Source organism: Lotus japonicus, chromosome 5, assembly GCF_012489685.1.
Source record: "Lotus japonicus ecotype B-129 chromosome 5, LjGifu_v1.2".
Taxonomy (NCBI): Eukaryota; Viridiplantae; Streptophyta; class Magnoliopsida; order Fabales; family Fabaceae; genus Lotus; species Lotus japonicus.
In genome coordinates, this window is record NC_080045.1 from 17,817,145 (window position 1) to 17,832,618 (window position 15,474).

At 44.8% G+C, this 15,474-nt stretch overlaps 1 protein-coding gene across 1 annotated transcript; it reads right to left on the minus strand.

Moving 5' to 3' along the window:
• Positions 1-9,812: 9,812 nt before the first annotated feature.
• On the minus strand, positions 9,813-12,420 carry LOC130717083 (uncharacterized). Its single transcript, XM_057567192.1, has 3 exons — positions 11,969-12,420; positions 11,087-11,140; positions 9,813-10,177 (listed from the first exon to the last, which is right to left on the minus strand). Exons 1-3 carry the CDS (start codon positions 12,272-12,274, stop codon positions 9,944-9,946), a joined length of 594 nt encoding a protein of 197 aa, XP_057423175.1. The 5' UTR covers positions 12,275-12,420; the 3' UTR covers positions 9,813-9,943.
• Positions 12,421-15,474: the final 3,054 nt, after the last annotated feature.

Genomic DNA, 15,474 nt, shown 5'->3' on the forward strand with positions numbered 1-15,474 from the left:
TTACTGGACGGAGAAGCCCAATGGGATTACTGATCCTTCAGAGGAATCTTTGTCTGCCAACGACAAAGCCTTTCTGAATCTCCTTGCCCCGCTTCCCATCCTTGACTGCTCAACAGTCCTTAAGGGCGCTCGCCTCTCAAGGACTCCCAAATACTTAGGTTATCTATAGCTTACTTTTATCATCGACATTTTCTTTCTCACCTCATATGTTGTCATTGATCCTCTTTCTTTTTATTGTTGCAGAAGATATGAACTTCACCAACGCTGAGCTTCTGAAAGCCCGCGAGAGGAGAATGGCTCGTTTTTCCCCAAAGTTCAACGTTGAGGGCGATGTGAAAAAGCGAGGCGGTGCTGAGAACCAAGCTGAGGGCGCCAAAGCCCCCAAGAGGAGGAAATTGATCAAAGTCTCCTCTGTCGCCGGCTCCTCCAACTCTGGCGCTCAGCCCACCACTGCCGCTGCGTCTAAAGGCAAAAATGTCGCTGAAGCCTCCATCGCCACGGCCACCGAGTCAACCACCGTCCCAGCTCCCAATTCCGCTACCGCAGGTGCGGCTGCCGCTGCCGCCGCCAAGTCCACTACAGGCGCCACAGCCGCCTCCGCCGGTGCCACAACCACCTCTGCCGACCAGCCACCAACCGCTGACACAACCACCAACATTTCTCAATCCTCTGCTGTTGAGAAACTTGCCGCCGTCAATGCCACAAAAGCTGCCGCGTCTTCCGATACTCCTGCTGGGGAGAAAGAAAAAGAAAATGAAACCCCCAAGTCTCCCCCTCGCCAAGACGCACCTCCTAGCCCGCCCCCAACGAATGACGGGCGCTCCATGCCTTCCCCGCCTCATCAAGAGGAAAGATCCTCTCCTGGCGCTGCCACTACCTTTGAAGCAGCCCGGATTGAGCAAGCTCCTGTTGCCGAGGGCGGTTCTTCAAGCTATTACAATATGCTTCCCAACACCATTGAACCTTCAGAATTCTTACTTACCGGCCTCAACCGTGACGCCATAGAAAAAGAAGTTTTGAGTCGGGGCATTAATGAGACCAAGGAGGAGACTCTTGCTTGTCTCCTACGCGCTGGGTGCATCTTTGCCCACGCGTTTGAAAAGTTCAACGCCGCCGCTGCTGAAACTGAGAGGTTGAGGGCTGAAACACCAAGCACCAGGAAGACACCGCCGGCTGGAAGAAGCGTTTTGACAAACTGTTGGAACAAGCGGGAAAAGAAAAAGTCCAGGCCGACAAGCTGATTGGTACGGCGGGAATCAAAATCGGCGAGCTGGAAAACGATCTGGAGCTAATGAGGGAAGAAGCGGATGGTCTTGATGCAAGCCTCCAGGCTTGCAAAAAGGAAAAAGGCCAAGTTGAGAAGGACTTGGCTGCCAGAAGCGAGGCTCTGGCCGCTAAGGAGTCGCAGCTCGACGCATTACGCGTTGAACTAGAGTCAGTGAGAAAGGCGCTGGCGGAGCAAGAGAAAAAATCTGCTGAGTCTTTGGCCTCGGCGAAGGCTGACCTGGAGGCGGCGGTGCGAACTGCCTCTGAAGAGTCTTTGGCCTATGGCGCTGCTCTCGCCGCAAAAGATTCTGACATTACTTCCCACCTTGCAAAGATTAAAGAGCTAGAGGGCGAGCTGGCGATGGAGAAAGCCAAAGCCGCTGAGGCGAGGGAACAAGCCGCTGACATTGCCTATGACAATCGCGAGCGCGGCTTCTACCTCGCCAAAGACCAGGCCCAACATTTGTTCCCGAACCTTGACTTTAGCGCTATGGGAGTAATGAAAGAGATCACCACTGAAGGACTGGTTGGTCCCGATGATCCTCCCCTGATTGACCAGCACCTCTGGACCGCCACTGAAGAAGAAGAAGAAACAGGAGAAGAAGAGAGAAATAATGATTAATGTAATTTTAATTTTTACTTAGCCTTTACCGCCCTCTGTAATGCACTTTCCTGTCATTTCCATATATAAGCAACCTTCCGCCATTGTTTTTATATCGCCTTTTAATACCTTGTGAATTTTGTTGAATGATTGCTTTCGCCGTAAATTTTTGGTCGCCGCATTCTTATTTAAAAAAATTTAAGAACAAATTTCATAGTTAAACGCCCCGACACGCCGGAGTAATAAAATACTCAACATCCTGAGTGACCAAGCACTCGCCTTCCACCTTATTCATTCGCCGTCCTTATATCTTGCGCTATTTTTTCACGCGTCATGTGATTGAATTACGCCTAACGACTTCGTGCATTAATTTTAACTAGGGCTTGTTGCTTGGTATTTCACCGCCAAGACTTTAGACGTTTTCCACAAAGGAATAAACGGCCTCCATTCTTGAGGGCTTCGCCCGGGGCTTTGCCCGCTCGGGGCTTACAATGCTTGGGTCCCAATGGCCATTTGGGGGTCCCAAGTCTTTTGCCTAGTTTATGGTGCTCGTCGTATTCTGGCGAGACTTACCCATCACGTCGTTTACGGGACCGGCGATCACATCAGACTTTCCGGGGGGAGATTCCCAGGCGTCAAAGGCCCTTTGTGGAATCGCCGCCACCTTCAGGGTTCCAGCAAGCCCCTTTGGGGATCAAGCTTGTCCCACCTAGTGATCGCCGTAATTCTTTATATCGATCGGAAATTCCGATCGTCAGGGAATCCCTGGAATTTTTGGATGTGAATTTCATGAACTTTCATTTTATTGATGTAGCGTCTCGTTAAAAAACTCCCTTCGGAGAAAAAGAGCACGCTTTTGTTACAATGGAGAGTTTTGAGGTACTTTTAGAGAAATTGAAAATATCTATCTTTGGCGAATTCACTTTGCCCATCAGAAGTTCTTCCTTAGAACTTCTCGCCTTTCCAGCTTTCTCGCTCATGATCAACTGTAATAATAGCGCAGACTCAAACCGTTGAACGACCTGGGTAGTCGCCTTCCATCAAGCTCCTCCAAGTGATAGGCCCCTGTACCAAGAACTTTGACAATGCGGTAAGGCCCTTCCCAGTTCGGAGTCAGCTTGTTTCCCGGGGCTCCTGACCGCCACTTTAGGACCAGATCGCCAACTTGCATATCTCGAACGCGAACCCTACTATTGTACTTGGCGGCCACGCGCTGCTTCATCGCCGTTTCTCGAATGTGCGCCTCGTCACGCGTTTCGGACAAAAGGTCCAACTCCATCGCCATATTGGCTTGATTCTCCTCTTCAAAATCCGGCTGAGTCCGCCATGTGAAATTGTCAATCTCCACCGGCAACATGGCATCTACCCCATAGGTCATCCTAAAGGGGGTTTCTCTTGTAGTAGATTGCACAGTGGTGTTGTACGACCATAGTACCACTAGGAGTTCATCCAGCCAGGCTCCCTTAGCTTCCTCAAGCCGTCGCCTTAGTCCACGCAGAATTACCCTGTTCGCAGATTCTACTTGCCCGTTCGTTTGCGGAAGCTCCACAGAGGCGAATCTCATCTGTATGCCCATTTCCTTGCAAAATTCCCTTGTTTGGTTGCTTGAAAACTGGGTCCCGTTGTCGGATACGATCGCCCTTGGGATCCCGAACCTACAAACGATACGCCTCCAGTAAAAGTTGACTATCTTTGCAGAGGTTATTTTGGCCAGGGGCTCGGCTTCAATCCATTTAGTGAAGTAGTCCACCGCTACCAATATAAACTTCATTTGCGACCTGGCGGTCGGAAAAGGTCCTACCAAGTCCACACCCCACATGGCGAAAGGCCATGGGGCGCTCATCGTTACCAGCTCTTTTGGCGGTGCCTTAGAAAAATCCGCAAACACTTGACATTTTTTACACCGCTTCACAAAGTCCATACAATCTTTCCTGAGGGTAGGCCAGTAGAATCCCGCCCTTAACACCTTGCAAGCCAAAGATCTCCCCCCAATGTGGCTTGCACACACTCCTTCATGCACCTCAAACATTATCGCTTCGTATTTTTCTGGCGGTACGTATTTTAACAATGGTGTCGAAAAACCACGGCGATACAAGTGTCCGTCAATGAGAGTATAGTGGCTCGCCTCTCGCCGTTGTTCCTTCGTGCATTGCTCCACTTCCGCCGGGTCCCCCGCCAAGATAGATAATATGGGTCCCATCCACGTCGCCCCTCTGTTCACACATGCCATGAGCTCGCCTTCAATGCTGGGGTACGCCAGTGTTTCCTGAATCACACTTTTGTTGTTGCCGGGCTTCCGTGTGCTCGCCAATTTGGCCAACGCGTCGGCCCGCTGGTTTTCTGCCCGAGGAACATACTCTACTACAACTTCTTGAAAAAGTGCCATCAAATATCGCACTCGCTCAAGGTACTTGATCAGATTGGGATCCTTGACCTGGAAAGTTCCCTTCACTTGATTCTCTACCAACTGCGAGTCCGTTCTTATCAACAAACTTCCGATCTTTACTTCACGTGCCAACTTCAATCCGGCGATGAGAGCTTCATATTCTGCTTGGTTGTTTGTTGCCTTGAACTCGAATTTCAGCGATTGCTCCAATACTAGATCTCCTGGTCCTTCCAACGTTACTCCCGCGCCACTGCCACTGTTATTGGAGGATCCATCCACAAAAAGAGTCCACTGAGTGTCCACTTTTTCAAACCGATCTGGGGTCAACTCCACCACAAAATCAGCCAGTGACTGTGCGCCAACTGTGCCTCGCTTATCATATTGTAACCCATATTCAGATAATTCAACCGACCAGGCGACCAATCTACCTGACAAATCCGGTTTTTGTAACACTTGTCTCAGAGGCAAATCCGTCCGCACCTTTACTGGAAAACTCTGAAAATAAGGTCTCAACCGCCGGGCGGTGACAAGGACCGCCAGCGCCGCCTTCTCAATTTTCTGGTATCTGACCTCTGCACCCTGGAGTGTGTGGCTTACAAAATAAATAATTCGATACTCGCCATCTATTTCCTGCAGTATCACAGAACTCAGTGCACTATCACTTACAGCAAAATACAAGTGCAGTGGGTGTCCCTGTATTGGTTTTGACAAGATTGGCGGTGACGACAGGAGTTCCTTGAGGCGAACAAAAGCTTCCTCACACTCCGCCGTCCACTCAAATGCAACATTTTTTCGAAGACACTTGAAAAAAGGGAAAGATCTATCACTAGACTTAGGAAGAAATCGAGATAAAGCTGCTATTCGCCCTGTTAGACGTTGGACTTCTTTCACATTAGAGGGGCTTTTCATCTGCTGAATCGCCTTGCATTTATCTGGGTTTATTTCTATTCCTCTGGATGTGATCATGAATCCTAAAAACTTGCCGCCCTGAACACCAAAAGAGCATTTCTCCGGGTTGAGGCGCATATTGTGCTTCCTTATCTCGCCAAATGCTTCTTCCAGATCTTGATGATGGTCCAAACCACGTACTGATTTAACGATCATATCGTCAACATAAACTTCCATGTTTCTTCCCACCTGTCCAGCAAAAACCCTATCCATCAATCTTTGGTAGGTCGCCCCAGCATTCTTTAATCCAAACGGCATGGTGCGATAACAATAGTTGACCCTGGCGGTCATGAAAGCCGTTTTGTCTTCGTCTGCCGGGTGCATGCGGATTTGATGATAACCAGAATAAGCATCCATCAAGCTAAGCAGTTCGTTGCCTGAGGCACCATCAACGAGACCATCAATGCTGGGAAGGGGATACGAATCCTTTGGGCATGCCTTGTTTAAGTCTGTGTAGTCTACGCACATTCGCCATTTCCCATTCGCCTTCTTCACCATCATGACGTTTGCCAACCACGTCGGATACTTCACTTCCCTGATGAATTCTGCCGCCAGCAACTTGTCAACTTCCTGTTGAACCGCTTTTCCCTTGTCTCCACCCAAGCGCCGCCTGAGTTGTGAAACTGGCTTGACGCTTGGATTCAATGCTAAACGATGGCAGATGAAGTTTGGATCAATTCCGGGCATGTCCTTGCAGCTCCAAGCAAACAAATCTAAGTTCTCACCTAGCAGCTTTGTCAGCCGCGTCTCCTGCTCGTCTGTCAATCTGGTCCCGATCTTCAGAGTGCGATCGCCAAACTTTAGCGCCTTTGTTTCCTCAATTGGCGTGGGTCTGTTCACTCGCCCCTCGCCATGTGGGTCAAGATCTTCATCCGAAGTTTCAATTTCATAACATCTGTGTCCGACCAACGCACTCTTCTTGCCAAACAAGCTGAGGCAATTATTATAACATTCCCTTGCCATCTTCTGGTCAACCTTCAGCTTGCCAACCTTTCCATTGCTTAGTGGATACTTGACCGCCAAGTGGGCTGTTGAAATCACAGCACAGAGGCGATTCAATGTATTTCGCCCAATGATGACATTGTAAGATGCCACCACCTGGAGAACCAGATACCTTACCTTCAAAACCCTGGCACACTCATCTTCCCCAAATATTGTGTCTAGATCAATGAATCCTCGCACCATTACTTGCTCACCCGCAAAACCTACCAAGGTTCCCGCATATGGAGTCAGATCATTGTCAGTCAGTCCCAACTTGTCAAATGCGTCCCCATAGATAATATCAGCCAAACTACCCTGATCCAGGAGTACCCTTCTAACGTTGAAACTATTCAACCTTAATTTCACTACGATCGGGTCATCGTTGTGAGGTTTTATCCCCTCAAAGTCTGCCATCGAGATTGTTATGTCAGGGTGCACGAATCCGAAAGCGACTTCATGAACTGAATTAACTGCACGAATATGGCGTTTCCGCGCCGCATGGGTGTCGCCACCACCGCCAAATCCTCCAGCGATGGTGTTTATGGTCCCTAAGGGCGGTCCTGAGTGTTGAGCGAACGTGTCATCAGCCCCTTTTGTGGCGATAGCCGCTGATTCTTGCTTTTTCTTGCTCTTAGTGTTTGTTTGCTCCTCTTCTCGCTTATGCGCTTTGTTGTGATCGCCGTTGTTGCGCCACTGGCCTTGGCGATTTCCTTGATATCCCGCCCGAATCAACTTATCAATTTCCCGCTGCAAAGTCCAGCAGTCATCCGTGTCGTGCCCGGCGGACCGATGGTATTCACACCACTTCTTGGGATTGGCGTCCCGTGGTTGATACTTCGGGGCCTCTGGATCATCCACTAGATTCGCGCCCCTCGCCTCGCGGAGTATATCCGTTAAATCTGTGTTCATCACCATGTCAGCCTCCTCCCGCTGGCGATGAGACTTAGATTGCCATGGTCGGCGTTGTTCATAATCATCACGCCGTGGATACAACTGCTCCTTGGTCGGCTTCAATACCGCCTTCCCTTTATCCTGTCTTTGCTGCTTGCCATCCCCCTTATCTTCGCCATTCTTATCTTTTTTCGCGCGCTTGGGTGACGTGTCGCCTTTTTCCAGTTTCGCGCGCTTTCTTTTGAAAGCATCGTCCTCCTCGTCAAGAATATAAGTGCTGGCGCGAGCACGCATCTCTTCCATCGAACGTGCCGGCTTGCGTGTCAACTTGCTGTTCAACCCTCCCGGTAACAAACCATTTTTGAATGCTAGAGCACGTGCTCGAGGCTCCTCGTCCTCTACCTTGACCGATGCAGCGCTGTACCTTGCCATGTACTCCTTCAGTGACTCTCCTTCTTGTTGGTGAATATTGTATAGGTCATTGATCGTCACCGGCTGATTCTTATTCGCCGAGAATTGCACTAGAAACTTGGATGAGAAGTCTCGGAAATTCGAAATCGATCCGCGCGGCAAAGTTGTGAACCATGCCATCGCCGTCGATTTGAACGTCGATGGAAACATCCTGCACTTCACCGCATCTGATGCCGCAATTATCACCATCTTCGTGTTGAAGTACAGAAGATGATCCTTTGGATCAGAATCTCCACTGTAAGAATCCAGAACTAACGTTTTCATATTATCTGGAATTGCCACACTCTCAACATCCTCCGAGAACGGACGGAACTCAGCTACGGAATCCGCTTCTCTGCTTCCATCGTCTTGTTGCTCGCGGCGGTATAAATCCAACTGAGCTTGTAGATGCTCATTCCGCTGCTGGATGTTGCCAATGCTGCGCATCATATGGCGCCATTGCTCCTGTGTCACCGCCGGTTGTTGCTCCGCAGCAGGTGAATTCTCTGGTGAGCGCTCCAGGGATCCGGCCTGCGAAGGCGATGGAGGAGGTGGTGGTGATGGAGGAGGAGAAGGCGGCACAGAAGTGCGTGTAGCCTGTACTCCTGCTGTTCGTATCGGAGAATCCAGGACAACTCGATGAGGCCGCCGAGGCGGCGAGATTCGCTGTCGCACTGGTGAATGATGCTGCTTCCTGCGTCGAGTCTCCATGTAGGAATGACGCAAACTCAGTCGAAAGACGAACGCCGGTCACAGAATCAGAATCGGAAAACTAGAGAATTGCCTAATCGTAATCAGAGATAGCTTCTTGCACAATCAATCCACGTGAATGGGAGTAGAAAGTTTATCTTCCCCACAGACGGCGCCAAATGTTCTGGGAATGAACATTGAAGGAAGGGATAGTACCTAGAGGGTGGAAGAATGTGTTAAAGAGAGAATGAGAATGAGAGAAAGAGTGCTGAATTTCATGTGTTATTTCATCAAATGAGCAAAAGTCCCTTACAATTGGTAACCACCTCCTATTTATAGAGCTTGGGTACTACCTATTGGGCCAGTTGGGCCTCCGAGGCTGAGGCCCAACTTAAGGCCAAGCCATCGCCTCTGGGCGGGCTACACACTGGGCGTTGCCCCTCTAGGGGCTCGCCCAGTCCAGTACCCTTCTGTTAGCTTCCGTTAGTTGACCAAACGGAAGTTGCTTCATTAATCCTACGTGGCATTTCTTTTTAATTAAGAATTTTTCCCCCCAATTCGACAAACCCGACTCCCCCCAAATCTAACCCTAATTTCACCCAATTATTAAATTCATTAATTCTGAAAAGCAAATTAGTGACGAAAATAATCCGTCACAAACGAAAATGATGATTACCGCTGTTCTTCTTCCTTGTCGTCCTCTTCCTGAGCCGCAACCACCCATAAACCCAACCCCACCCCAGTAAATACAACAACCAGAGATGAAGGAGGAAAGGTGTGAGAGAAACAGATCGGGAGTCAGGATGAAGAGGATAGGTGTGAGAGAAACCCACAACGAGATAACCCCAGAGACCAGATCGAGATCCAGAATGAAGGAGGAAAGGTGCGAGCTTTGAAGCATTCGGGTTCTGGACTCTCGCTCTCTGATAATCTTCATGGCGGTTGAGAAAGGACCAGGCCAATCCTCAATCTCGTGCTTCCTTCATGTTCGACAGATAACTGTTCATTGTCCTCGTTCGATGCAGATGAAAAAAGAGCGAAAAATTGCTTCTGGGTTTCTCTAAATTGCAGCTATGTTTCTCTCATTTTTGGATTCTTCATCTTCTGATTCTGGAACTTTGTTATGGATTCTGGGTGGGATTGAAGATTTTTTTTTGTTACATCTCGTTCTTTTGGGTTGATTCTGTAAAGAACAGAGAGGATTTTTGTTTTCAGTAAAAGAAGAAAGTTGAAGATGAAGAACAGAGACTCAGAGAGAATTTTTGCTTTTACTACTCCCATGGCATTCCTCTGTTTCCTTTGTGACAGATTATTTCTGTCACTGATGAATTTAATAATTCTGTTTTAAACATAAAAAATAATAATAAATGCGCCGTCAGTGAGTTCCGTTTAGTCAACTGACGGAACTTAACGGAAGGGCCTCAATAGATCGTTCTAGAATCATGAGGGTCTGAGGGACCTTGACCGCAAGTTTTATACAAGGGGGGTGTAGACCGCACCTTTCTGAAACATCAGGGACCCAAACTGGAATTAAGCCAAAGTAGAACTACAGTTTGGATGCAGAAATCACCTTGGCAGTTCAAACAAAACGTTGGTCTCTTCTGTCAATAGACATAATATAGGATAACTTAAGCGGACTGAATATATATACATCAAATTCAAACTTCTTATGATTTAATTTTCAGCTCAAAATTTTACAAGTACAATAGATAAACCCAAAAAAAAAAGATTCACAATCTAGAGATTTCAACTGACTTTTGAAGAGCTTGCATAAGGCTCCTCATTATTCTGGGCTCACCAGGTGGCACCTTATCTTTCAAGGGGCCATTTCGAATGGCACGGAAAATTGGAGCAGAACTGTCAGTTGATGGAGAAACCACGCAGTCAATATACACAAGAACTTCTGTTTCCCCATCTCCAATGGTGATAAAACCCAATCTAGCTCCAAAGGGTATTTTGTCCACCTGTTTAATTGAAATGAAGACTATTACATGCTTCAAGAAGCACTGAATGAGCATTCATCTTATTAGAGTGGTTACCGGTTAGTGGTTACCGATTGACCTGAGTTATAGATAACCCACAAGCATCCATAATTTGAAATTTCTTAATGTTTGTTTCAAACAAATAGTTATGACATTGATTCAATCATTTCCCTATTGCTCAGAGTATAAAAGCTATCTGCCATGAACTCGGGGAACAACATAAAGCACAGTTTAGCAGAAAGTTGTTTTTTCTTAACATTAATTGAAAATAAACTTATCAGATCAATGTTCTTTAAGAGATTTCTATAAAGAATAACTTGAGACTACGTCGCTGACCGCCTAACTCAGACATTTACTGGGGAATGCAGACAGAAAGCAAGATTTGCTCTGTAAAACTTATCCCATTATAGAGCCATCTCTGAAAAGAAGTGAAAAATCAAATTGATTTTAATCTCACACTGCTGCCTCCCTTCATTAGGCCCACCCACTAAACTCAAGCAGGAAATTTAAACAACAATGCACAAAGGAGCTATGCACAACTTTTAGAATGAGAAGTGTATGCTTATTATAGACCCCTCTAGCAATGCGACTTCGATGTGGTAAGACATAAATATACCTAGTCATACTAGACAAGACAAACATTTGTGGGATTATAACAGCTCAGAGCCTAGAAACATGACCAAACTTTATTATATGGGTTATAAGTTATAACAGAAGAATGCTTATTCGTTAAGTTTAGCACATGTTTGGGAAATGACTGAAAATGAGAACTCATCATTTTTTTACTTTTACCTCAAGCTCCAAAATTAATAAGCGATTACTTCATCAAAGTGAGCTAATACAAACACAAAGGAGCACAAAATGAAATGCTGTAAGAAAGAACATGTGTACCTTGAGAGGCATGGGGAGTGGAAGATTGGCTCCCTGGCAAAGGCTGTTTGCCCACTGTCATAACACAACCAAGAACAAAGGTATGAAAAAGCATGTAAATAAAAAAGTAACCAATGATTGAATAAATTCGAAAAAAGAAACTCCAATAAAAATTCGAGTAAATCCTCATTTTAGTCCTCTAAAGTCTACAATCTTGATAAGACTTTTGTTATTAGATTAGTCCCAGCCTCAAAATATATACTTATCACCAAATTTGTTTATGCAAGGATTGAGTGTGCATTTAGTTGAGTGGTTGGCATAAAACTCAGTGCAGTTTGGCCAAAAAGCTACAATCTATACTTCTTGCTAGAATTGATTTTGGAACTTAATTACATCAGCATTGTAAGAATTGATTTTGATTATAATTGGTTTTAGTAAAACTGATCATGGTAGAGTGAGTTAAAAGAAGTAATTGCATATCTTGATACAATTTTGAAAAGAAAAAAAAATTAATTTCTGTAAGGTAATGTGTGTGACAAGCAACCAATTATCTCAAAAGCTTAAGCTAAGGGCCGCATGAATGGTTTTATATTATCATTTCTAATAGTGTGAAATTCGATAATGTAATAAGATCCACAACACAAGCTAGGTTTTGTATCAGCAGCATATCAAAATTGTCCAAACACGGCGTGAAGTGGTTTCGATTATCATGAAAGAAACATTCCAAATACACATAAATTAATTGCTTTGTAAAAGCTCAACCAAACACGGTACGAAGTAGGTCTAACTCAACCCAAAAGTTAGTTTAAGAATTGAGGGTTGCTGCCCAACTTTTTATAAACACTTAGATTCACCATATCTCTAGCGAATATGAGACTTCTAACATTAACTAAACGCGTTTACCTGAAACAGCAAGGCATCGAATCTCTGAAGGTCAATGTTGAGAGGCAGTTTCATGGTGCCAAGAGAGACTCCATCGTCGTCGTTGCTCGGAGACACGGAGCTGCCACTCGCCGCGGTGGCTTTAGGCACTACTTTCAATTTCGCCGCCGTGAGATGAATGTGGTCGCGAATCAAGGAAGACGAGTGGTGAATTTGAATAAGGGAAGAAGGAGAAGAAGAAGACAGTGGAAATTGGGAACTCACTCCATTCAGCTTCATCATGAACACACTTTGCCTTATAATGCCACACGAACACGGTGATGCCATTGTTTTTCCTACAGAGGTGTCGCTAAGGTGAAGTGAGTAGCTGGTGTTGTTAGAATAATTTTTCTTTTCTTTTTCATCTTATGGTAGTGGTCTAGTGGATAAGGCTTCATGTGATTATTTTCTGTTGTGTGTTCAGGTTTCAGCTACAAGATTCTTTTGTTTCAAAAGCAAATGGCTCTCGAGAGACCCACGTAGCTGGTAACAACAGTATTCGCCCCGCCACTCACAATTTTATGCACTTTCATTGTTCATTTTAAGTTTCTTTTTTTTTTTGTCAAATTTTTTAAGTGTCTGAAATGATAGTTTTAGGTGATAAGAATTTGATGATATAATGGGCTGAGAATAGGAAAGTCCAAGAATTAAAGGGTAAAATTTGGGGGTTTAAAAAAATTTTTATTTTAACATAACAATGAAAAATTAAACATCGAGAACCTCGATTTGAACGGTAGGATTGTTGAGCAATCCCAATGTGAATTCGCCCCATGTGTAGCGCAACATATGCTGCAATTGTTTGAAACCGTGTGTTGAATTCCCATGTCTGGAAGCGAATTCCGTGTGGGGGAAGCACGAGGAAGCTTTGTTGATGGGAGACAAGACCAATTGATGTTGCATTCCAAATTGTTGCATCACTCGATCGGGTTGATGTCATTCAACAATATAAAAGCATATCATTGGTGCTATACACTTCCACAAACCGATATTTTCTCGACATCGTGGAGGTAGCTTCCCCATAACACTGTCTGGATAAAGCATTCACACAAACTGCATCCACAATAATAATAAAAAAGAGAAGAAGAAGAAAAAATTAATACTTGGACAAGCATCTATCAATTAGTATAACTGTAATGATATGTACTCACTTGTTCAGTTTTAGTTGTGTCAAGTTTGTGCCTCCACCAAAATAACAAATACTTCATCCATTCACCATTTTCTTTTCACCTGTATTACATAGAAACATTAGGTGTATATGTCAGAAGGCTGTAATTTGAACAAGTATTCAAATTTGAAGTAACAATTATGTGCATACCTAGCTCGAAGAGCGCAACCTTCGATGATAGGGAAAAGGTCTTTAGAAGGGCCAACATCAGGAATTCTGGTTTAGACCCAGAACTGGATGAGTTGTACACAACCACCGATCTCCACACAAGTGTATCTGGTTGCACAACACATTTTCTTATGTAGTTTGGCAAGTACTGCCAAAATCCCAACTATATTTTCCAGCCTCTTAAGGCTATGTTTGGATTGATGGAACATAACGGAACGGAGCGGAATGGAATATAATGGAATGGAATGGAGCGGAACGGAATGGAATAAAAGTCTCCTTCCATTGTTTGGGTATTTTAGGATGGAACGGAGCAAAGTTACTACTCCATTGTTTGGATAATGAATGGAGCAGAATAAGTTACAAATTTTTTAGTACCATATTACCCTTACTTTCTTTCTTGGAGCATTAGCTAGTCTTGTTTTCAAATTTTGACATGTCTAAAAAATGTAACGGGATATCATGAATGGAGAAAACATTAATAAAAAATACCAGAAACCCAAATCTAACACAAAACGCTAATTTTTTTTTTACGAGATGCTTCAGCTTCCAATAAAAATTACAAATTGATTGCATATACCTACAAAAGCCTGTGTTTGAAATAATATTTAACAAAACATATTGAATAATGCAGCAAGGAATTGAACACGGGAAGGAATTCAACAATGACACAAAGTTAAAAGCAATTATTAGGAACAAACAAGCCAGCAACGCAGCAGATAGAGAAAGGTTCATTATAAAAAACCAAGACCCATGTAGATGTAGTGATGTAGAAATGCAGCAATGTGGAAACTGCAACGAAAGAAGCAATAGGGTCTAAATGAGCGTGAAAGAAACTGGGTAGTAATAAGGGGGTGGTTAAGGGACATATTTGTATTTTTATAATTTTGTTAGATGTCAATAATTTTGCTCCATCCCATTCCTCCCAAATTGAGGGGGAACAAAAATGGGGGAAAGTAATGGAACATGATGGAGCACATTCCACCGGGCTCCATTCCTTTCCATCAATTTTTAATTAATCCAAACAATGGACCTCTTCCTCCATCCCCTCTCTTCCGCTCCATTCCCTCCCCCTCCATCAATCCAAACGAAGCCTAAAAGTCCGCTAAAAGAGGAAGAAATCTCAAAGGAACGTGTGAACCACTGTGGCCAAATAAAAAAACAATCTCCAATCTTGCGCATAATGTATCCTCGTGCAAAACATGCCAATTAATGGGGGTCCCCAAGGAAATCTTGCACATTATTCAAGGTAAAACTTAGCCATTTCATTCTCAATGCACCTTCTCCAATTATATCTAGTGGTGGATTCCATCCCAGAAATTGGTTAACGATAAAAGCCCAATCACACCTATCAATAATCAAGTCAAGGTGTAATGCAACATCTTGGAGCATGATGGTGCATTCTCCAAACGACATGTGAAAAGTGTGCATTTATGGTCTCCACCTTTCACCAAGCGCTAAGATCAACTGAAGGTCTGGATGAACATCTGAGACTAGCGCAAACTGAAAAAATCTAGCAGCTCAGAGGTGACCTTCGATTAAAGCGGAACACCATTTAAGAGTCTTTGCATCTCAATTCGCGATCTCAAACATGAGTATTTCATTCCAGACATTGTCTTAAACATGGGTATCTTTAAGATACAACAGGTCGGAATTATTGGGCACAGGAGGATTGATCACTAATTCCTCCGCCATTGAAATTTTACAAAGGTTAAGAATGAGTGTAGATAGGAAGAGTTAAAGTTGGGAGGAAGAATGAATGTTTAAGAGGAAGAATGATTTTTACGAGTGTCCGGCAATCCTTGTATAAGGGTTCAGACCGCTACAACATGCAACATAGATTTGCCCCAATCAATGCGGCTTCATTGAATGCACCAAATCCACGTGCATTCAGTGCCTCGGTCAACATCATGTCTCATCTAGTCTGGTCAGACATAATGAATGTGCCCCGCTCTACGCGCATTGATTGAATGCGCCCCGGTCCACGACACTCAACACCTCTTCTACATGACCTGTCTCCAAGCATCCCATCAAGTTAGCCTCGTGGTTCGTCATGGTAAGGATTCGTGTGCAACTAGGCGCATTCAATGTCACGAAAAGCTGCAGATTCCCTCACCCAGGGAAGGAAAAGATTCACTGAATTTCCAAAAGTTTTTGC

Bases quoted from the DNA above. Each gene is read 5' to 3' on its own strand.
- LOC130717083 (XM_057567192.1), bottom strand. From the start codon at position 12,274: ATGGCATCACCGTGTTCGTGTGGCATTATAAGGCAAAGTGTGTTCATG. The intron at 11,141-11,968 runs GTAAACGCGTTT...GTGTTATGACAG, and splicing joins TCGATGCCTTGCTGTTTCAG to TGGGCAAACAGCCTTTGCCA. The intron at 10,178-11,086 runs GTACACATGTTC...TCAATTAAACAG, and splicing joins CACTCCCCATGCCTCTCAAG to GTGGACAAAATACCCTTTGG.